We start from the raw sequence: 23,475 nt of genomic DNA on the forward strand, positions 1-23,475 counted from the left end.
TTAAACATGTTTCCATCTTTAAACTGTTACCAAGTTTGTGAAAGCTAAAAATTACCCTGGAATTCAATGCGTATCCAAAAGAACGTTGGCACAGAAAAGCAGAAATGATTGCATTGCTCAGAAGCTTGCTACAAGAATCTGACTTCCTGTGATTGTCATTATAGCTTGTGGGAAAACTCATCAGAGATAATATTTTATGTCAGCTTTAGGAAAATAAATGTCTCATTATTATCTATAGGGCATGTTTTGTCCATCTGAAAGAGAATATGATTCAGGAATTTCACAGCAAATATGTCGCAAGTGCTACAAATTAAGAGGTGCTAAAGCAATCATTGGCGGGGGGCGGGGCGTGAGGCAGTTTTCTGGTGAGATACACTTTAAGAATCATTACACTTATTCATTTTGTGCTGATGCTTATCTTCATAACGCTTCTTTCTATCATGATTTGGGAAACATGATCCTATTCACATTCAAATGCTTCTGAAACTTGCATGTAGAGACATTTATGATAATTAAATATTTATTTACCATTTTCTTTAATATTTTTCCATATGCAATGAATAGTTTGTAGAAATTCATAATTATATGAAAACAGCTAGTTTTCCTATTTTTTGATGTGTGGGCACAAATTTGGGGGAAAAAAAATATGAGTAGAAACACAAGCCACTGAAGTTAACAATGATTAAGCCATCTGCATAACATCAGACATTTGCTATTAAAAAAATTAAGAAAAAATCTTTTTAAAAAATTAAAAGCTAAACCTAAACATAATGCATGGAGGCCATCAAGCACAACCATGCAAGTTCCAGAAGGTAATAAATGAAGTTAATTATATATGGCTTACTGAGGATTTACAGAGGGACTTGATCACACAGTCATTCAGAAAGGAAGCCTTCACATATGGAAACCAAATAATTTCATTCCATCTATTGTAAGCTTTGTTTTATACCATGAGAAGTAGAAGGAATTTTGTAGATGGAAATATTTAGAATTTTGACATAATTTTTTTCCCCAATAGGAGCTGACAGTTGTTCTAGAGACAAGGAGAAGAAACAATTATGAAAATAACAGGGCATAAATTATATTTTAGAGAAATAGTTTCTAAATGGAAAGGATAAAATCCAAAGATAAAAGACAGTAAGACGTCAATGGAAATATATTATATTTCAAAAATATGTAAGAGAAATACGTTTTCTTCAAAGAAACTGTCATGATCTTACTTATTGTTTCCTAGCATCTCATGGTATCAATTTTTCTACAATTGTGTTAGCACTTTATGAAGCAAGCAATTGAAATGCCTGCCCCTAATAGCGACTACGTTTTTAACTCACAGGCAGCTTTTAAAATATGGAGAGGCCAAATTTAAAAAAAATACATATGCACTTGATGCAGATATCTGGGATCATAATAACCGAAAAAGCCCTAGGATTTTTTATCATTACACAAATAAAATCAATTTGCTTTATCAAGGCATTGTAATTTGTAACTTACCAATAGAAGCAGGAACTATCACAGACTCAATCTAAGTGTAACAACAGCAGTGATACTTTTGGAGTGTTGTACAAAAGTGGGAAGTATACTTATGATGTTACTCTGCAAAACTTAGCTGTACAACTTGAAAATATTAAGCTTTCCTAGTGGAAACAGTCTTAGCCTTTACAATAAGCACATCAGAATTACCATAAATATTCCCCCTAAAGCTTTTTTTACACAACTAAACCCAAGAACTTTGAAGTATTTGGAAAAGTATTTTATATTAAAATTATATTCCAATAAAAATTTTGATTTCATGGAATTCAGGCAGGGGTTTTTTTAGAATCATTCTTGTATTTCTTCTGAGGTAGGGAATTTCAAAAAAGAAATTTAGCCTAATAGTACTTGATGTAGAACAATTTCCATGATAGCAATCTCAATAAAAGCAAACAACACAAACAAAACAAATACATTTTTTCTTTTCTAATTGGAAGCTACTTGTCAAAATCCAAAAGAATTCTGAATCAACCATATTCAACATGACAGTAATGGTAGGGATTGTTCAAACATTTGAAGTTTGTTCCACTCTGATCTTTCTCGTCTCATATTTAAATCATTATTCAACTGTATTTACATATCTTGTTAAAGTGACAGTTGATCCTTTGGCAAATTTATGAAATAGAGTACACCTGCATAACAACTTCACTTCTTTTCAGAACAGTGTAAATCCAGGTCATTATGTAAAAATACAAATATAAATCCCTTTCTTGCGGCACATTCACTATACTGACTTTAAGCAAAGAGAGGAAAAAGTGCAAGTCCTAGAGGCAGAAAAAGTATAATTAAAAGGGTCTGGGTCGTTGGAGAAAATGAAGGGGACTTAATAATTTGCTGTTGCTGGTTTCCTGAACTGCAAAGTTCACAAAACAGTTCCGAGGATAGTACGTGGCAGCCACATTAAAGCATCACTTGCATCCACCTGTTTCTGGCTCAGCCACTTTTCAGGCTGGTACTTACACATGATCTACTGCAGCTAGAAGTTTCTCTAGCCTGTGCTGACATGCGTTAGGGTAAAGAATAACAATATTCCCATCTCTAAGAGAATATCAGAACACTCACTCCATGATCCTGCTTTGGAGCAGAATAAAGGAAGTATTGCTACATGTACCTTTTATATATACTTAATGCACACAGATACCTAGTCAGCATTAAAGGCAGTCAATAACCATTTAGACACAACCACCACTAGAAGCCTGACCAAATAATTCATTTCTCTATCTGCTTTTTATGATACAGCTTTTATATTCTGCAGATCTTTGAGTTTATTCTGGAAGCACCTTATTTCCCCTCCTCAGCCCCCCCTCTTTTTTTTTTTCTTGTTCAGATAAGTCTCCTTTCTCTCTAATATCAACTGACCAGTATTACAGAAATGAAAATGTACAGTAACATGTTTGTAGGAAGCAAAATAAATTACCTGCTACTGATACCTAATCTTAGCCAACTTTTACTTTTAAATAATTTCAGAAAATATATATTGAACTAACTTCTATTATGTTAATTGAGTTTGGTTTTAAAATGTAAAGTTCAGATAGCAGACTCTTCTATAATAGCATTTAGTAAGGTTTTTTCCATCAGCATGTATCTTTAATTTACCCTCCAGCATATGACCATCATATTTAGTTTAATTTTTATTTCAATTAAGATGTCTATATTAATTTGATCAAATGTTTAAAGCAAATATTCTTAAAATAACTTCAGAGAACTCAGACACTTGTTCATTAATCAAACCCACAAATTACTCAGTTTAGTTTATTAATTTTTAAAAAGTTTTCAAAATTTAAGTTAATTCTGAGCAACAATCCAACAACTGCATAGCGTGGAGAGAATTTTCTTCCATTTGATTGGTGCAACTGAAGAAAAGAGTTTACTAGTTACAATGAAAGCATGTTTATTGAAACGTTAGTTATGATGTATACTTAAAATCTACATTGAAAAGTAAAAAAACAGATTAAGAAAAAGCTGATGTAAATTAAATTTTGGTCATCTCTTCTTAGTAGGTAAAGTTCTATTAGTTACAAACAATCCACTCATTGGGTTATGGTTCAGATGTGGGCTTTCAATGGCATTTTTCACAGATGAAGAATCTTCCACAGCCTTTTAAAAACTGCCCTTATGTTGTTGTTGTATTTTCCTCCTTTCCTAGTATCTGAAGTTCCACAGTTCACTGCTCTGCAAAAGATATGCACCAAATGTTAAAACACAAATGCATTATTCAAAGCATAATACAAAACCTACCAGCCGGGCAGCTGCAGGTGAAATTGTTCCTGTCGTGTTTCTGTGCTACATCAGTGCATGTTGCGTTGTTCTGACAGGGCTGGCTCTGACAAGCATCAAATTCTTCACACAGGGAACCCTGATACTCATCCTCGCAGTCGCAGAAAAAAGTTGCCTAAAAACAAACAGGATATGTACTTCACAATACATTTTCAAACATTATGTTTTCATTGAATACTCTACTGAATAAAGATTTTTTTGTCTTTTTCCTGTTCGTAACAACAGTAGCTGCCATAAATACATCAACTGCACAAAGTTACTCTTTGAAATACTAAATGTGCACCAATTCTTCAGCTAAGATTTTTAATGATGTCAGGTAATTTAATCTAGACGAGGAGGCTGGGATCAGATCCATAAAGTCTAAATCACTACATTTTTTTTCTTCCACTTCAGAAATTACACTTATAGACTGGAATAACTGTCAAAATAACTAATGTGCAGATTTACTGCAACAAAATCCTACTACAAAGATGCACCCTTTATGTGAAGGGCAGGGCTGGGGTCCCAGAGGCTCACTGCAGTGGTACTTCAGTAGCAACGCATCCCTTCAATTCTGTTAAAATATGTCGTCTTATGAACATATTTGTTACTTTTGCCAAACCCTGCTGCTTAATAAAAGATCAAGAGCACTACAGCTGTTACAGATTTAAAATACTTACAGTAGGCATGATATGGCACATTTTTGTTAGTAACAAAATAATTAAAATTAGATTTTAAAAAATCTTTAGGTCACTAAGAATCCCAGGGAAATCTCAAAGAATGGAAGCAAGGAAAGTTCTCTCATCTGTAGTATACATTTAGATTAAATATCTTACTTTCTTTGTTCATTAAACACTAGATGGCAACATCACTCACTTTCATGTGTTTCAAAGCCAGACCATTAGGGCTGGAACGCAGCTGTCCCATGCACAAACATTATAATGCAAAGTACAGAATGTGCATGAAACTAGAAACAAAGAAATGGGGTTAGTAATTTATCTTCTATTTTTACTTGTGTTTGCTTCATATGAATAAACAGCTGTGACCTAAGTAGAAAAGAAAATAATCACCTTCATACAAATAAAAAACTTTACTCAGTAAAACCCAGATTTCATTCTTCCTTACAAATATTACACTGGTAGAATTTAAACAAGGATTAATACTATACAACTCCAAAACTCAAAATGATGGGTATGTTATTCATCAGGAGTGCCAGAAGTCCCTACTAAGCGTATGGTCTATACATGTTCTGGTATTTACCCAAGCCTCCTCACAAACAGCTCTGAATGTCTCACATTAGCAATGACAGGTTTCCAAACAAGGCCGTAGTTCAACAGAAAGGAAAGACAGGCAAGCAAAACACAGTCAAAATTATTATAATCACACAGCACAGTAACTTACTTTGAAGATAATTCATATGAGCTACACAGGAAAGTGGCTAACAGAGAGAAACAAATAATCACTTTTATTTAAGAACTAAACAATTAACTAAATACACAGCAAGTATTTCCACATTTCCACATACCATTGGTGGAAAACACATCAGCACAGGGATCACTTTGGTCCCCAGAGACAACAGCGATCAGTGGTTCAAAATTAGTGTTGTCCTCAACATCTCATATCATTGGACTCATGCAGTACCATTGTGCATATACAGGATCAGGACCCAGGTAAAGAGTGCACATAAACATGTTGCCTGCAGCATCCTTCACAGCTGTTCTAACTCTTACTGATGCTAAATTATGTTATTGACTTAAAGTGTTTGTTATCATTCCTGGAATGGAGTGTTGAGTTTAGACTTAATACGAAGTCAAGGTTGCTACCTGTCTCAGTAACTCACCTGTTCTGGATGAACAAAGTGAGATAGCATACTACGAAAAAAATGGCATTTTTTCTTAAAATCTACATGAGTAGAGCATGTGGAAAGATACAGGCACTGTACCTACATTCTGTGCCATTTAAAGAGATGAGAGTCTTGGTCTCATTTAAATGTGTTTCTGGTCTTTGTGTATGCACTGGAAATGAGAACAGGCTTATCTATGTCTCTCTGATGCTTAAAGACATCCCTAAGCAAGAGGTCCAAGAAGTATAACATACCATCAAAGTTACCTCTGTCAGAACAGAGAGGTTACCACGTTTGTTAGGTAGGCTCAGGTTCGTGGTTGTTTTATGCTAGATCTGAGAGTAAGATGCGAAGTACATCATTACCTGAACCATTCATCAGAGAGGAAGGAAATGTCTGTACTGTCCGCACAGACGCAAACAGCATGGCTCTGCTTGCACTAAAATCTCATTTTGAAGCAATGGAAGCTGGTTATTATAATGTAAGTACTAATATATTTAGACACTGCAACAATCAGTCATCGTCTTAACAATAGTAATGCAATAGGAAGTTAAGAAAAGCTCAGATAATATTGATATCTCTTTAAGAGTACAATATAGGGATCAATTTACCATAAAGTGTAGTTAACAAAATGGGTTTTAAATGCAGCAAAAGAAAAGCATTGTAACACTTCAAACTGAAATGTCTAATGACGGATAACAGTTCTGAGATGCAGACAAGTTATTCTGTAGAGAAAATTAGGTGTCATCATTTTTATTAGGCATGTCATCTTCACTTTTCCCAAATGATACTATTAATTTTTTTCCTGAATAGATGACATGTACTAGCATATTTGAGGAAAACTAAGTCAAGAAGCAGCTACACACTTCCATAATGCTAGTACTAAAGTCACTATCTAAGAATTCCAAACCAATCTACTATCGATAGACAGTTCATCTGTGTATTTTACTTGACTATGGCAGTGCAAATCTATCATATATAATTTTGGATGGCAATAAAATAAATTCTTTAAAATAATTTGCTATTATCCAATCTGTAAGTATGATGTTATAAATATAGTTGGAATATAGCACTTTTTTCTTATTTTAAGTAAGCAGAGTAATAACATGCTTAGCAGATTCTAAAATTCAGACTAGAGATACCATATAAGCTCACCTCTTCTCTCATATTTTTTTTTAAACTATAGTAAAGAAGCTGTTAAGATGACCAGAACAAAATGAATGTCTACTCTTTCTCTTGCTGAGAAAGACTTTCAGTATTTGTTTCAACTCACAGTGAGTTGCTATAACATTTGAGCAAAACATTGCTGTATGATAATCACATATTTTGTATTTAGGAGTATATTGTTCTTAGGAAACTAAGTCCATATGCAGGAGAGCATGCCTTTAGGTATACATGAGGCTTTTTTATAATTAGCCTTTCTACAAATATAATCATGTCAATCTACCCCAAAGCTTCTAGCCCATATAGAAGACATGGAAATATTGCTGTTCAGTTCAATACATTTCCCAGTGCAGGCAGAGGCCAATTATTTTTGTGTAAATCTCAAGGGTTCTAAATCTAGCTATAAAATTTCATATTTACACAGTCAGCTCTTCCATATTTTACATAGGAGAGCCAAAGTTACGGAACAGGGCAAGCTGTGAAAGAAATCATTTTATCCCCATATGTAAGCAAAATTGTGGCACTCAAATCCAATGGATGGCCAAAGTTCACTTTAAAATCCTACACGGAATCAGAAATTCACACCAAACAATTCTCTCCCTTTGGGTTAATACCAAGATTTTTCTCTTCCATTCACAGCTAAGTAGTTTGAGGACAACTTAATCTGTTGTAAAGGTGAGTATATGAATGCAAAAGTGGTATTTATATTGTGATGATGCCAAGACCAGTATTATCCTTCTGACACATTCCCACTTCCATTGTGGAAGAATGGCAAGCATGACAGCAAAGCAGAGGTACAAAGTTCATAGAAAGGAAGGAAAAGGCATCACTTTGACTCAGCATCACCTCGCTTCACGGAACTTTGTTCAAAGTGGTGAATTTTCTGTTCCTTTCAAAAGCAACAGTAATTGAAAAAGAAACTCTGCAATTAAAAGCTTTCCTTTGCATGTCCACACTCTATAAAAAGCACCTAGCTGAGTAGAAGCTAAGTTATGTATCAGCAAGGGATGAGTAAAAACTGGCCAAGACCTCCAGGTTAGACCAGAATTCATTTGTTTATAGTTTTATGCACTGCATAGCTAACAGTATGCCACTGCACTTATTTCACTGCAGATTGTTAATTACATTTAACTTTCCCATTAAGCAGATGTGTTACTACATTCTTTTACATTAAACTAGATTTGGAATAAAACTATGAAGTACATAAAAACACAAAGACAATCATTAATCTTCTTGGCACTGGAAGCAATGACTACAGCTGACAGAGCTCTTAGCTTGTGCATGGTATTAGGCTTTTTATGTATTCTTCTAAGAATTTGCTTTGCATCCTGCAAGACTAGATCGTGCAAAACAGAATGAATTATAGATAAAAACAAACAGCAAATCACAAAGGGCATGCTGTAAACCTAAAGAAAATGGAAGTTTCAGTTCTGCAAAAAGAACTGCAGAAGATGCGTCTTGTGGGAAACAGATACGACGCTTGGTACATATCAAGCATGTAATTTTGGCAGTTGTTAGCTCCATCGTTAGGGAAATCATCAAGGTATTTTAGGGCATATCTCACCTAAGATGAGTTAAATAATGGCAAAAACATCCTGCTTAATGTAATATGCACCTTCTATTTTTACTTATGTTGCTTACGCTAGGCCTGAATCAGTTTCCTGGCTGAAGCTCCATTATGCGACTAACAGGCAAAAGGGTAAGGAAAACTCGCAGACTTAAAAAAACACTATGGGTGAACAGACACAACATTTTTATTCTCCCTGGAGTAGGAAGCTGGACAGAAACTCTCTACATTAGGTAACACTGTGTCTCAGGTTTTAGTGAGCTACCCCAGCCCAGCAGGCTGCCTGGCATAGGTGTGACAGCACTCGAGAGGATCACTGGGCACATTCCTCATGTGTTCAAGTTGTAGAAAATTCAGGAGCAGTTTGTGACAGTGAAAATAAAAGCAGTTACATTTCTGAAGTTAAAATTTTATTTGAAGATAAGAGATGTTGAGAACCCTGCTAATTCCAGTTCTCTGACTGCCATGAATTGATAGACACCTCTTCAGAAACGAGCCTCACCATCATTTCTATGTCCCATGGCTTCAGCCACAGGGCTGTCGGCCAACTACAGCCTGGTGCACGTTACATCAAACACACTACCTTAATAAATTTTCCTGCTATTACTCTTAGGTGCAAAGAAAGAATAGGTGGAAAGACATGAACAATCCTAAATTTTTCTATTCGTTTTGCAGCAAAAGCAACACACTACATGTGCATGAGGGGGGTCCATTTATCACTAACAGTTCTAGTTTTAAGATATAAAACTTTCGACGTCAAGATTACAGGTGGGGACATACAGGTACTAATTTCTTTTTTTGAGTGACATTAATGCTTCTGCATAGATACAGGAAGTAACTTATTTTTATTTTGCGACATATGGAATGCAATAAGAGAAAGACATTAGAGTCATAAAAATGGACAAACAACATGAAAAAACAGAAAATAAGACTATTTATCAAAGTTTTTAACTCTCAACTTGACCAAAAATGGACAAAGAAGACATTTTGATATGCTATTATATATAGTAAATTTGAACATATTATTTTCCATAAATTCAAGATGCTGAATTTATAAAATAAAAATATTAAATATAGAAAAGCAGAAAAACTAAACTGGACTATGAAACAGGACACTGTGTCTGAATGAATAATTTATTTGGATACCAGCCAGCTGGTATGGTAAAGTAGCACTTCTAAACGCACCTTGCTGTAATTGTGTTCACGCATTACCTCAAGCATTTTAAAATTTCAGCTTTAAGAAATAAAATAGATACTTAATTATTCCAGATGTTAGCACTGCCATGCGTATATAGATTACTGTAGCAATTTAATTATTGTTGTTACAATTCAAAACGTCATTTTTCTATCAAACATGCTTATTGAGAATTTAAATCAGAAAATGGTAGCAGATGAACTAACAGTGAATTCCCTAAATATGCCAAATTTTCTGTGCTCCCAGCAGGCTCACAGCTGTTAATATTTACTCAACAGTTACTATTGCTTTTATCTCCCAAATGAATATAATAAAGCCAAAGATTTACTGCACATATTTGTGCTGTAAATTACTTTTAATCCATGAAACAAAATCAACACGTATATAAGGTAACAAAGAATACAGTATCTCATTCACAGAAGGCTAGTCTGCTTTTGTAAAAGCAGTATAAAGACTGCAAAACTGACACATTTGGTTCTTATTTTCTCATATTACTAGATCGCACAAAAAATTCACAGTGGCCAGTGGACTTGCTGTCGCCATTATAATCTCTCAAGGTAGCGTTATGTTAAGGAAAAAGCTGTGCAGGAAAACTTCCAAACATTACCGAATTACTCCATTGTGTTTCTTTTCATAATTAGGCTCAGACAATTCCATTGCACTGATCAGTGATTTCTGAGTGAGCAATTATTGAGACGTGGAGAGATAAGTAAGTACTAGATGAAATCAGACCTAAAACCAAAAGAAGGTTGAAGACTTAAACTGGAACACACTGGTCTGGAGATTGGGGATCCCAAGTGCCCACCACGTGCACCTCATCTCACAAAGAAATATTCTTGTATAGTGACAGTAAGATGCAGTACACATTACCTTATACCTGATTTGAATAATTGTTTTTATTGCCAGGGCAGGGTATAAATCTTTGCATCTCATATCAGTCACTTTCTTACTTTAAGTGCTTGACTTTTAGGAAAAGCAAATAAATTCATTGTTATTATTTAGTAACATCTGTGAGCTTTAGAAGCCTATTACACAGCAGCAAGGTACGCACACACTCAGAGGACCAAGCACAATTTACCCTGTGTTTATATAATCATGGAATTCCCACACTATAAGGAAGGTCTTGGTAAGTTCACCTTACCTCATCTGGTTTGGTGATACATTTTCCTTTCCCTGAACACGGGAAGTTATCTGAATGGCTTCCCACAGGCATGCAGGTACTGACTTTCACTATCACAGTCAAGCGTAGAGCCACAATGCACTTAGTAACTGAATCATTCAAAAAACCTAAAAAAAAAAAAAAAAAAACCACCAACAAAATCCTTACTATATGAGAAAATACACATTAATGCTCCATCACTAGACAAACAAATAAAACTGAATTGAAAGAAACTCAGCAAGAACATAATTGCCCATATTTCATACACACCTATCTAAATTTAATGCATATAAATACAAATTACAATATAGTTTGGAAAAAAACACTCATTATATTAACAAAAGGAAGGCAGGCTGGTGAAACAGATCTACCTCCAGAACTCTATCTGCTATCATTTTTTATATCTCAAATAATCAAATGCTTTTGCCTGCTATCTTTTTGATGAGTTAAAAATATACTTCCTTAAGTTTTTTAATGACAAGGAATATTAAAATCAAATTCAGTGGAGAAAAATGTTTAAATGAATTTCTAAAAGTTATTTCAGAGCTACAAAGCACACAGATCATAAACTGCATTACATTGGTAACAGATGGACAACCCCTTTGGCTGTATTTTTTATGAAGTTTGCAACATACGTACACAGCTTGACAGTATTTCTTTGTATATTTGCAATACAAGCAATATTAAATGTCCGATCTAATCACTCTAGAAGGTGCTATACCAGGTACAGACAAACAAAACATGAAAACTGGAACATTTGATGAGGAAGAGGAAAATTCATGAATCTCTGGCTAGCACCTGTAATTGCATGGCATTAAAAAAACACCTGGTTGGAAGTTATTAAAACACACTGGAGCATAACAACATCACTATCACCCATATTTCTAACAAATATATCTAGAAAATAAAATGAAGGACAGCAGGAAAGATAAAATGAGGCACATACACAGCCCATGACATACACAATTAAGTCAGAGTTCATGTCAAAATACATATACCCTGCTCCTACACTTCACTTGTGCTCAAACTGCATTGTTCCACCACAGTGATTAGACTCCTGGGTAACCGTCCTTCCATGTGTGGCACCAGTTAGCTGTTTTGTTCTGGGAGCTTGTGGCAGAATAAATGTGCAGTGACAAAAAAAGTGTGGGTTTGGTACAGTGTATATACTCTAAGCAGAATATACGCATGAAAAAAACCCCAAAGATCCTTCCATAAATTGTCAAACTTAAATTTGACTTCATTATCCTTAATGTAAGGGTCTAAGGCTGTTTGTAGTATCAGTATGGAAAGACTTCCATTCTTTGTTCTTCATTTTTAGATTTCACTTTTTAAAACACTGTATCCTTTGAACAGTTAGTTGTCTGTGCTAGAAACAATGATCCCTAAACCATATCTTCAAAGCAGGAAAATCTCATGTCCAATATAGACATCATCAGCTTGAGCATAACCTTTACAAGTTAGCTAAATATTCTAAAAAGATCAGATTAAAATTAAAAAGATCAGATTAAAAAAATGTATTGGGTATAGTTCCAAATGTCTTATGGTCTGTTTTGGCTAGTGAAGATTATTGTAATCTGATGACCTCTTCAAAGCAAGCCAATTTATTCTGTCCTTAATACACACCTAATTTTTACCCATCTGTTCAAAAATGCAGCCAGAATTATTTCCTTTAACAATTGAATGCGATTGTCACTGGCAGTCATGCAATTATATGTGAATGCTTGGAAGAATGTGGTATTTCGAAAATGTCTTTGGGTTCACATTTGCTTGTCTGAAGCAGATTGTTACATATTCTTCAGGACAGTTCCCTAAAGGAATATTAAATCAACCTTCTTTGTACTTTGAATCTTGTTACTATTTTGGTATGAAAAGCCCTTAGGCAAACTACTGAAAAAAAATCATTATTCTCACTGGAATGCCACATATTTTTCTGTAATTTCTAATTATCTCATCTAATTTTCAAAAACTAGAAAAATAAAAACATTGCTATTTATTTTCACTCTATAGAAGTTTCATACAACTTTCTGAGATCTCTAGGTTTTAAGGCTAGAAGAAGCTTGTCTGATCATCTAAATATGACTCCCTGCTTAAGTCAGGTCATAGCACTTCAATTAATTCCTTCTCCAATTCCCATAACAGCAAGTGAACTAGAGTGAGTTTTAAGTTCTATTTTTAACTTCTAGGTAAGAGAAAAATCTCAGAAGCATGTTTACATCTCCCTTCATCTAAGGTTTGGAGAAAAACATTACAGCTGTTTATATCAAAAGGTAATTTTGTTCAGTTTAGCCTTACTGGTTTTCTAACACAATGACATCAGAGCATTTTAAGTTGAAGAATTCAGGGTTGAGCTAATTACAGTAATATTACGGAAACAATTTTAAAGCCTAATAAATCATAATACGATGTGAGTAGTCATTTAGATTGCAGAGAAGGCATTTTCAAGCTCTGTGCACACATATTTGATAGTCTGACAAATGCCTGGATGATTGCACTGGCAGCACACGTGGTAAAATACACTACAGCTCATTCTACCCTGGAAGCTTCACCTACTTACGCCTAGGAACACAAAGTACATATGCTCCTGTTTCTCTCACATCAAGAAAGTTAAGAACAAAAAATAAGGAATAAAGTCAAAATAAAAGATGACAGGTGTCATCGTGTCCAGGTGCTTCCAGCAAGATCATATCATGCCATTCAGACTACCCCTACTCAAACATAGATTGACTGACTGTAGATTTTCTATACTGTACAAACTGATTTGCTTCCTTCACAAGCTCCATTTCTGAACAATACCTTCCTTTTATGCTCAGCAGACTGAGGTCAGAAAGCTGGTCCCCAGTGGACTGCCAAAATAGGGAAGACTAAAGCCAACATGCCACCAACTTGGAACATTATCCTATTACATATTACGTTAATGGAAGGCATAAGACCGAACTACAAATCATAACTAACTCTTGGTGTGCACCCAATGCTATTACACACACAAACACTCTTGCCTACTGCAACTGGCTCAAGTATGATGATTCCTCTGTATTCTATGTATTCCAACATATATTCACCTACAGTTGAAATAATAGATTAACATTTTACAGCAGAAATACAGTAATAGTTCCCTACATTAAAGTTCCAATCCACAAAAGTATAGGTCTTTGAGTCCACCTAAAGGTTTCTTGGATGAGACAGAATGACTCCCAAGGTGTTCGGGCACTCACTTACAATGAAGCATCAGCCCCCAAGTTTTCAACTTATTTTTAGCCTGGTTTCCTAAGGAAATGAGACAGCAGTGGGATGTCTATCAGTTTCCATCTGTTCTCTTTTTCTCTCTCAACACTTTCCCACACCAAAAGCTTTTGGGGTCAGTAGCCAACTTCAACATTTTGCAAAGCAGTGGAGTTCTCACAGACACTAAGTGCCTACAGCTTCCCTGCACAGTATATAGCCCTGGCGCTAAGGGCATTGGTAAGTCAAAATAGGTAGGAAAACCAAAAAGGGCCCCAGAGTAAGGTGATGTTATTTCTATGTTATTTCTCCACCCCATTCCCAGTGTACAGTGCAGTCAGTGATTTATTATTTGAAAATGGGAAACTGAGATATATACAAATGGAAGAAAAACAGATAGTATCAGTTTCAGGAGAAAAGTAGTGGTATTAGGTGTTCCTGCACCCCATCTTCAGTTCATGTCATGTAGTAACATACTGAAGCTATAATATTTCCAGACCTGATTTCAGCTTCCAGAAACAATACAGCTGCTATCACAGCATATTGAACCATTGTTTATAAGCCTTAGTGGTCCAGGATAGAAGCTACATAAGTATGTCTGCTAGTTCATCCATGGATAATGGAAAGTTATAGAATCAACCTGAAGTGTAAAAGATCCAAGAGGAATTTCTGTTTGACCACATCTCTCACATTACAGGAGAAAATGTTATACAGGAAGCTGAACAGGAGTGGTCAATATGCTCAGTCTTTTCTTTGTGGCCATTGGACTTTGTAGACATAAGAATAACTTAAAGAAAAGAAGCTAGGAAAAAAAGAGAACTAAATTTTGATTACAGAAAAAGACAAAGGGAGACTTGAATTCTAGTCCTTTCTCCTAAAATTTTTCATGTCCAAATTTTATCCAAAGATTATTTCATGTCCATAACACTCACACTGTCCATGTATCATATGGTAGAGCTGACATTCAAGACTACGAAGACCACTACCGGGGTCTATACTAATCACGACCCTGTCTAAGTGCCTTTGTGGATCTAAGCAGAAAGTAGTAAATTCAGTTTAACTATACAAATTAATTTCCCTCTCTTATGGCACTATATATCACTATCTCAAATAGTGGTTATTCATCTAGCAAATCTAAGAGAGCTCAATCTTTCCACTCATTCATGGAAGTCATGTTCAACTAATTTGAGAGACCTAACAACTGAAAAAGCATAACAAGACGTTCACATGATACCTTTGATTGTGAAAATTTACCTTTACATGTTGAAATAATAGAGGCATGCTTTTGATTTACAAACAGACAATCATTTATCACCTTTTTTGTTACACTAATGGTCAGGGTCATTAAGGCCTATCAATACCCTCAGGGCCCTGACACTAATACTGTTCTACAGAATTTGAAAATAATGGGTCAGGAATCGTTTCCTAGTTTGCCTTAGGATCATTATCATACATAAGCAGAAAACAAGAAGTGAGAAACAGGTAGTCAATGACATTCACAATCTTTGATGCAGTACTTCTGTGCCATCAGTACCATAGGATACTTGTACAGAACATCTGAGATCATTCTCTAATGATACTGCTAGGCAACATAGCATCTGGGGATACAAAAATACAGCTGCAATAACAGAACTGCTATTTTTCCCACAAACGGCACTATTTATAAGTGGTACAACTCTCCCAAATTCTATATAGATCAGCATGCTTACTGTGCTTTGCCACAGAAGCCTTGGTCAGATACTGCTTTTGAAAGTATACATAGATTTTAGTGAGAATCAGTTCAAGAACTGTTTCAGATACTTTATTTTTAAAAAATTCACATGAAACAGCAATTTAAAGAATTTTTTGTTGCTGTTCATAAGTAACTGAAACTTCTCATTGCATTTTTTTTTTCTTCTCCAAATTGATATCATAGTCACATTCAGTTTAAAAATAGATATGCTTTCTTCCTTCACTCCCAACACTGAAGACTCATCCTGGGCTCTGAAAATCAAACATATACTTTCTTCTCAGACATAATCACCATTACAGTGATAAAGATAAATGTACTGCTGGTCAAATTATATTCTCAGTAACAGTACCGCATTTCCATCAGAGGCAGATTGACAATTATAGTGTTACACAGGTACAACAAAGCAAAATTTGGGTGTCAGAAAATTATTATCAAAACTTTGGGAAGAAATAGCACACAGCTTGACTTTCAAGCTCGAGCTCAGTTTTGCAGGACTGACAGTTAAAATATATTCATGAACTGAGCAAACCAATTGGATTCACTTAGCATAGAAAAATCCCCAAACACATGTTCCGTTACATTTCCTCTGTAACAAATGGCAATTTCTGAATTTCACTGTTACTAAACAATTACCCAACTTAATAGCTTGACTGGACCAAAACCCATAATAGGACTATGAAATAGTCAGCTAGTAAGAGTACACTTACACTTATGAAACCACTTGCATACAGCTTATTAAGGAGATGTGACAGTAGCTTAGAGTGTGACCTTCTGTCATGGCTTCAAGGACTCTGCTTACTGTCCAAAATAACGGTGAAAGCCCAGCGAAGGGTGACAAGACTAATCTTCTAATAGATTCCCTGTATCACAATTTGCCTGTTATGTGCTTATTTATCAACAACGCTGCCAAGCTGGCAGTGAACTATTTTGGGCACAAATGTAGACCACCAGAATCTCTGATACCACACTTCACAAAAGCAGTTAAGTGTGGTGGAATACAAATGACATAGCTGGGACTGCAATAAGGGGAGCTGCAGTAGATTGGATGGCAAGGTTGGCTAGGATTTATCTATAGTGACTGGTTCAACTTAAAGACTTATAAGTGGCTACCCCACTTTTAAATACACTGTATAGTATGTTACACTACTAGCTGAAGAAATCTGAGTATTTTAGAAGCGTTATTAGAATGTGCCTCACATTTTCCTTTAAAATATGCATTATTATCCTTATTTTACAGATCATGTTAAGCAGTCTGCCCAAGATCTCACAGTGCAAACAACCATGTGATCAGCTGAATGTAAATATCTTGACTGTGAATTGGTCACAAAAGTCATATTTGAAGAAAGAAAAATCTTAAAAATAAACAAACAAACAAACAAAAGGTATTTCACCAAGCATTACAAATTTGAGCAGGTGAACCTCCAAAGACAGACTAGAAAAATAATTTCCCACTGTTACTTGCTAGAACTAGCAGTGAATAAAAATTAATTTTGAATATTTTACTGATTAATTAAAGACAACTCTAAAGAGTAAAAATTATTTAGATGCTAGCTTAAAACATAATACGATGTATAAAAAAGTAGTCTAATGTTTACATCTACTTACATGTGAGATGAGGTACATATAACTTGATCATGAAGGGCAGGGCAGGATATTGATTTTTTAACATATTTATAAGGATACCCTTTCTTATATAGCCTAACAGCATTCTTCAGAATGGTTTAGATTTCAGCTGAATGCTTAACATTTTGCCTTACAAGGCTATCTTTTAAAAAAGTCATTGAAATTAACACTTCATTGAACTTTTTATGCTGTTTGCACTTCTGCTGCTGCTATTGTTTATCAAAAGGCCATTTTCTGCAAGGTTAGCTCTTATGCCCAGAACCCCAGGGAAATGTTCACAGTTGAGCACAATACTCAATACTGCCTACAATAGGGCCCTTCCAGGCAAATTGCACACATAAAAATGAAAACCCCATTAACTGGAGCAGTTGTCACCAAATTCCCCCACCAGCAAGGCTGACTCGCACAAAAGTAACTAAATAGTCACACACACACCCCCATTACTGCACATCGGCTGAGCAGCAGAACTGCGTGAACGCTCCAATTGCAGCATGTGCAAGGGAATGTGATTTAATTTAGTCCAGAGTGAAAGAGGGTTAAGTCAAATGACTGCACATATGCCATGGGCTAGGAGCTCACACAGATGCTCAGCTGACACATGGTAACTTGTTAAAGCTAGAGTAACTTGATTACGTGGCTTTCAGCGAATTCAATTCACACATCTCCTATTATAAAATAGAATTGTCCTATTTCATTTTTGCTTAAGTAAAAACAATTTCAACATGCACCGAACTTCTTTCTCTCAATGGAAATATGTGCACGTTTTAAAGACGTGTAACAATACAAAACACACCATCCAAAAGACACAGTTACTACAACTTGCCTCCTAATCTGAAATTCTATAGCCAGATAAAAAAAACCTAGAAAATAGACTGATTTGTTTCAAAATATCTCTCTAGATTATTTATTTTTAATGTAGTGTTTTGTACACTAAGTTCCATTTTGCCTTTTCAATATACCTGCAGTCATATTAGTGGTGACCAGTTGTTAATGTATGATGAGATGTTCCAAGGAGATTCATTAAATAACCCAATTCGCATCAAGAGAGCAAATAACTGCTCAGGGCAGAGATATTAAAGAAAACACTTTGTTACATTAGAAAGGCAGGACAGCATTTTGGATAGGAAAAATATTATCCTTTCGGTACATATAGTTCACACGCTTTTTAAAATGCAACAGATCTCTTGTGCTTGAGGAGCCAAGCATTAATTTTCCTTTTTAAGCAAAACTTCAAGAAGTTTTGTGGAATTAAGCAAGCTGCCTTATAGGTGCTGGCATTTGAATAGCATCAGTATTCTCACCATAAAGATGCTATAGCATCCATTTTCAAGTGAGTTTGTACAGGTACTAATTTTATTCAAGGAAATACTTTTGAAATACTTCATAATTATAGTTTAAACCAGTCAGTTAAATAGTATTGACCTAAAAGGCTGGGCATCTTGCAGAAAACCAGATTACACACCCGGTCTACATCAGTTTTTCTCTGTTGTGATGAAAATAAGCATTATAATTTAAAGATTGTGCTGGAGGATTTATTTTCTATTCAGATCAAAATACTCATTCATATTAAATGTTAAACCTTCTGCCTTATTATCTGTAAGGTCTTAGCTGAGAAATAGCAATTTTGCTTATAAATTTCTTCCTCTTACTTTATAAGCAGACTAGAAACTAAAAACCCAATGTACCAATATTTCATGAAAGCTGCTTTTTAAGCTGCATCATGGAAGTGCTAAATAAAGCACAAAGTCAAAAAGCAAGTCATTTCAAGTGATTTAGACGCATTTTTTTAACAACTATAGATATACAAACTTTTCTATCATATTACCTATGGGGAAATGGAGGCAAAATATTAATGCCCAACTGTCTGTTTTACTATTTTTCTGAAACGGCTCCCATCCTTGCAGCTTCAGCAGTGGGCACACCAAGGCAAAAAAGCAATTTTTCGAACATTTTATCATGGAAGCTGATAAGAAGCACGTTTTGTCAACAGAGTTAATATCCTAATAACCATGATAAAGACCTGAACACATAATTGCTTTTATGTTGTTGGGAGAAAGGAAGGAAATAGGGTGCATGCACACAGAGTCAGCACTGCCAACTCCATGCTCTACGTTATGCCCAAAACCTCAAAATAAACACTTCTTAAAACTGAAGCGATAATCATACAATATGCAATTTTATTACCCAATTTCCAAATTCATACTACAACAACAACAACAAAAAGCTATGGTGGTTTTGATTACTAGCAGAATTGAGCTGTTAAACATAATTTGCTAACTGTATACCGGTATAGGTATACCTATACTAGTTTACCAAGTAGACTGGAAACTGTGCAAAATTACAACTGACCAAGTCTCACATCCACAGGTGTATCTTTTGAGTCATGAAGCACAGAATTCTTGCTTTAGTGAACAGGTATATTAATTTAACACCAGAGTAAATTAACTGACTTGTGAAGAAACAGATGGTATACAGTCACTGTAAAACTTCTAAAATGTGAGTATTAAAAAAAAAAAAAATTTAATGCTTTTATTATGTGTTGGTTTTGGCTTTTTCACTATTTCCATAGCAGACTGTGTTTTCAGAATAAATGTTCCAGTTTTCAATCAGAGTGTGATTGCACATTTGGATAAAGAAGATGAATGCAACAAATCACAGAAGATTTTTGAGAGTTGCCATACAAGCTGAAAATGTCCTTCAAAGTCCTTCAGCAAGGCCTTTTTCATTTTCTAGAAGAAAATGTTAATGCATTATTTTCTCAAGAGAGATACTTTAATCAATTTAGTAAATCTTATGCACTTGCAACAAAGTTGTACAGAAAAAGATATATATATTCCTGCACATGTTCCCAAATCCAGTATATTATTCCCTGAAAGTAGTGCATATTGTTGGGTGGATTAGATTCCCTCCAAAACACATAACAAGCAGCACTTTCAGTTCACCACAGAGATCCTTAGCTGTAACTTATTCATGAGAACTTCAGTCTGAAAGACTCATGCACAAACTGACAGTCCATTAGGGTACTCTTACTGCATTTTTTTCAGACTTGTAAAATGTATTTAATGTGATTTTAATTTTTCAAGATATATTGCAATGAAGAATAGGTGTGTCACTGTAACAAGGTAAAGTTTTGCAGTTACTCATTTTTGAGTATTCTAGTACCATTATTGCTAGCATGAAGATGCAGAGATCCTGAATTAAAACAAATACTGATCAGACATTTTATAAATATGATAAATTATACAAGAATCACTCATTAACTTCAAAGAACATTGGGACAAATAGTATGAAGCTATAACTCTATTGAAGTATGTATGGGGTTTGCGTGGCAAGGTTTTGGTAGCAGGGGGGCTACAGAGGTGGCTTCTGTGAGAAGCTGCTGGAAGCTTCCCCTATGTCAGTGAAGAAGCAGGGGGAGGAGATGCTCCAGGCACTGGGGCAGAGATTCCCCTGCAGCCTGTGGGGAAGACCATGGTGAGGCAGGCTGTCCCCCTGCAGCCCATGGAGGTCCACGGTGGAGCAGATATCCACCTGCAGCCCGGGGAGGACCCCACGCTGGAGCAGGGGGATGACCGAAGGAGGCTGTGACCCCGTGGGAAACCCGCGCTGGAGCAGGCTCCTGGCAGGACCTGCAGATCTGTGGAGAGAGGAGCCCACGCTGGAGCAGGTTTTCTGGCAGGACTTGTGACCCCGTGGGGGACCCACGCCAGAGCAGTCTGTGCCTGAAGGACTGCACCCTGTGGAAGGGACCCATATGCTGGAGCAGTTCGTGAAGAACTGCAGCCCGTGGGAAGGACCCACACTGGAGAAGTTAGTGGAGAACTGTCTCCCGTGGGAGGGACCCTATGCTGGAACTGGGGAAGAGTGATGAGTCCTGCCCCTCAGGAGGATGAAGCGGCAGAGACGTCGTGTGATGAACTGACCCCAACCCCCATTCTCCGTCCCCCTGTGCCGCTGCTGGGAGTAGGTAGAGAATTTGGGCGTGAAGCTGTGCCCAGGAAGAATGGAGGCACGGGGGGAAGGTGTTTGAAGATTTGGTTTTATTTCTCATTACCCTACTCTGGTTTGATTGGCAATGAATTAAGTTAATTTTCCCTAAGTTGAATCTGTTTTGCCTGTGACAGAAATTGGTTGAGTGATCTCTCCCTATCCTTATCTTGACCTACGAGCCTTTTGTTATATTTTCTCTCCCCTGTCCAGCTGAGGAGGGAAGTGATAGAGCAGCTTTGGTGGGCACCTGGTGTCCAGCCAGGGTCAACCCACCACAATGGAAAAGGCAGACTTTCCATAAACTAATGTTTTAAATGTTGATCCCTTAATTGCCATCTCTTACTTAAAATTATTAATTCCCTCCTCCTTCACTTCTCACCTATCTCTTTGGCAAATCTCAATATCCACCCATAGCACTCCACAGAATAGGTATTCTTCTGTACAGGTATGAAAAACATTTGCTATTCAGGAGTGCCCTCAATTTAAAAAAAAAAAAAGTATTTTAAGTCCTGAATTTAGGCACAAAACTCTTGAAATTCTCTTGGCATCAAATGAGGCATTTTTGTTGCAAACAGTAAGCAGAGATCAACAGTTCACCTGGCTTGTGCTACAGATCAACCATCTAATGATTACCTTTGTCTAGTAGTAACTTGGCAATAAAAGCCACAGCACCTTGGGATATGCTGTGTGCTTCATCCTACACGTAACCCACCTAACCTACTGAGCAGATCAGTACTTTCAGGGGCTTCTTCATTCAAAACCTGAACCATATTGGTCTTTTTTCCCATTGGCTAATAAGTATACTTTCTAATAAAACTTAACATATTATTTAAGAAGACTGGCACATGTGGAGTATCAAATCTTACAGACAAACCCATTAAAAATACTCCTAAGCAAAGCAGTCATGGTAAGAATGTGTTACAGAAAGTGCAAGTCAGTCTTCAAGTTAGTACTCTTTCCCATCTACTGGGGCTTATTTTAATCGGGTAAATGCTTTAATTTAACAACATAATTATACTGCATAATCACAGCATGATAACTCTTTTCCTGCACAGCAAAAGAGTGTTTGCAGACACAGCAGCCATTTTAGAAATCACATTATAGAAAACAGACTGCTCTTTTTTGTTTAGTTGTGTCACACTCTTCTCCTTCCCTCAAACCCTTCACTCTCATACAGTGCAGGTACTGTCTCTGGGGTAAAGAGGACTATGATCAAGGCGTCTATTTTTAGATCTCAGAGACAGCATTCTTTCCAACCTCTAGACACTGTGCCCCGAATCACATGATCAGCAAATCAGTACATTACTGCCGACTTTTCAGTCTTTTCAATCTTGTCTGAACAACTTTAAACTTGTGTCACCATGAGGTAACACAAAACAAATAATATTTCCCTAAATGTTTTACCTTTGATATAAACATCTTATTCAGAAAGATTTGCAAGAGGTGATTAAAGTACCTTGTTGAGTAACAAAACCCGGAGGTGACACAGTGAGAAGTGACTCAAATGAGATGTAGATCAAAAGATACACACACACACAAACACCACTCAGCTCTTCCCCATTTTTCTTTTACTGTTCTAATTAGAAATTTTTTTTAAAGGTCAAAAAAATTGCATTGTACAGAATTCACCAATTAAGAGAAGAATCCTTTAAAAATTCATTTGAATAAACAGAACAAGAGTGGGGGAAATTTATATAAAGTAAATATATCAGTTGGCATGGTCCACAGCCTTACTGCGTGATTCTATGCTTACAGCATCCTACAGTATCATGTGGTCTCGTGATTGTTCTAGCTTAAATATCATCAATAAAAGCACTGGTTACATTATTGCTTTTTTTATATAAAATCATCCATTTTTATTTATTGTACCTTAGAATAAGTTTGTTATGTATATCAAGAAACAGATGGAAAGTTGTCTATAAGAAAAACTTTATTCATCTGTTCTTACTGAAAACTAAAAACTTGTTAGGTGTGTCAGATTCACAGACCATTTCCATACATCTGGATCAAATCCGAAATAAAGATTTAATTATTTTTATATAGACCTTAGCTGAATTACGGATTTCAGTAAGCAGAACATTTCCATACAATTGAGAAGAAAACCCAGAGGCTACTCTGTTTTATCTTTCTTACAATAAATCTTGATAGGTCACAAACACTTTTAAACTAACAAATTCATGTTTCAGTTTCCCTG

At 35.9% G+C, this 23,475-nt stretch overlaps 1 protein-coding gene across 1 annotated transcript in view; it reads right to left on the reverse strand.

Moving 5' to 3' along the window:
• The window catches only part of DNER (delta/notch like EGF repeat containing), a 137,177-nt gene that overhangs the window by 43,017 nt on the left and 70,685 nt on the right, over positions 1-23,475 (reverse strand). The window contains exons 5-6 of the mRNA XM_069792181.1: positions 10,697-10,842; positions 3,769-3,922 (exon numbers count right to left, since the gene is read on the reverse strand). Of these exons, the coding sequence (XP_069648282.1) occupies positions 3,769-3,922; positions 10,697-10,842 (300 nt within the window). The remainder of the gene's footprint in view (positions 1-3,768; positions 3,923-10,696; positions 10,843-23,475) is intronic.

Source organism: Haliaeetus albicilla, chromosome 9 (assembly GCF_947461875.1).
Source record: "Haliaeetus albicilla chromosome 9, bHalAlb1.1, whole genome shotgun sequence".
NCBI classification, from domain to species: domain Eukaryota; kingdom Metazoa; phylum Chordata; class Aves; order Accipitriformes; family Accipitridae; genus Haliaeetus; species Haliaeetus albicilla.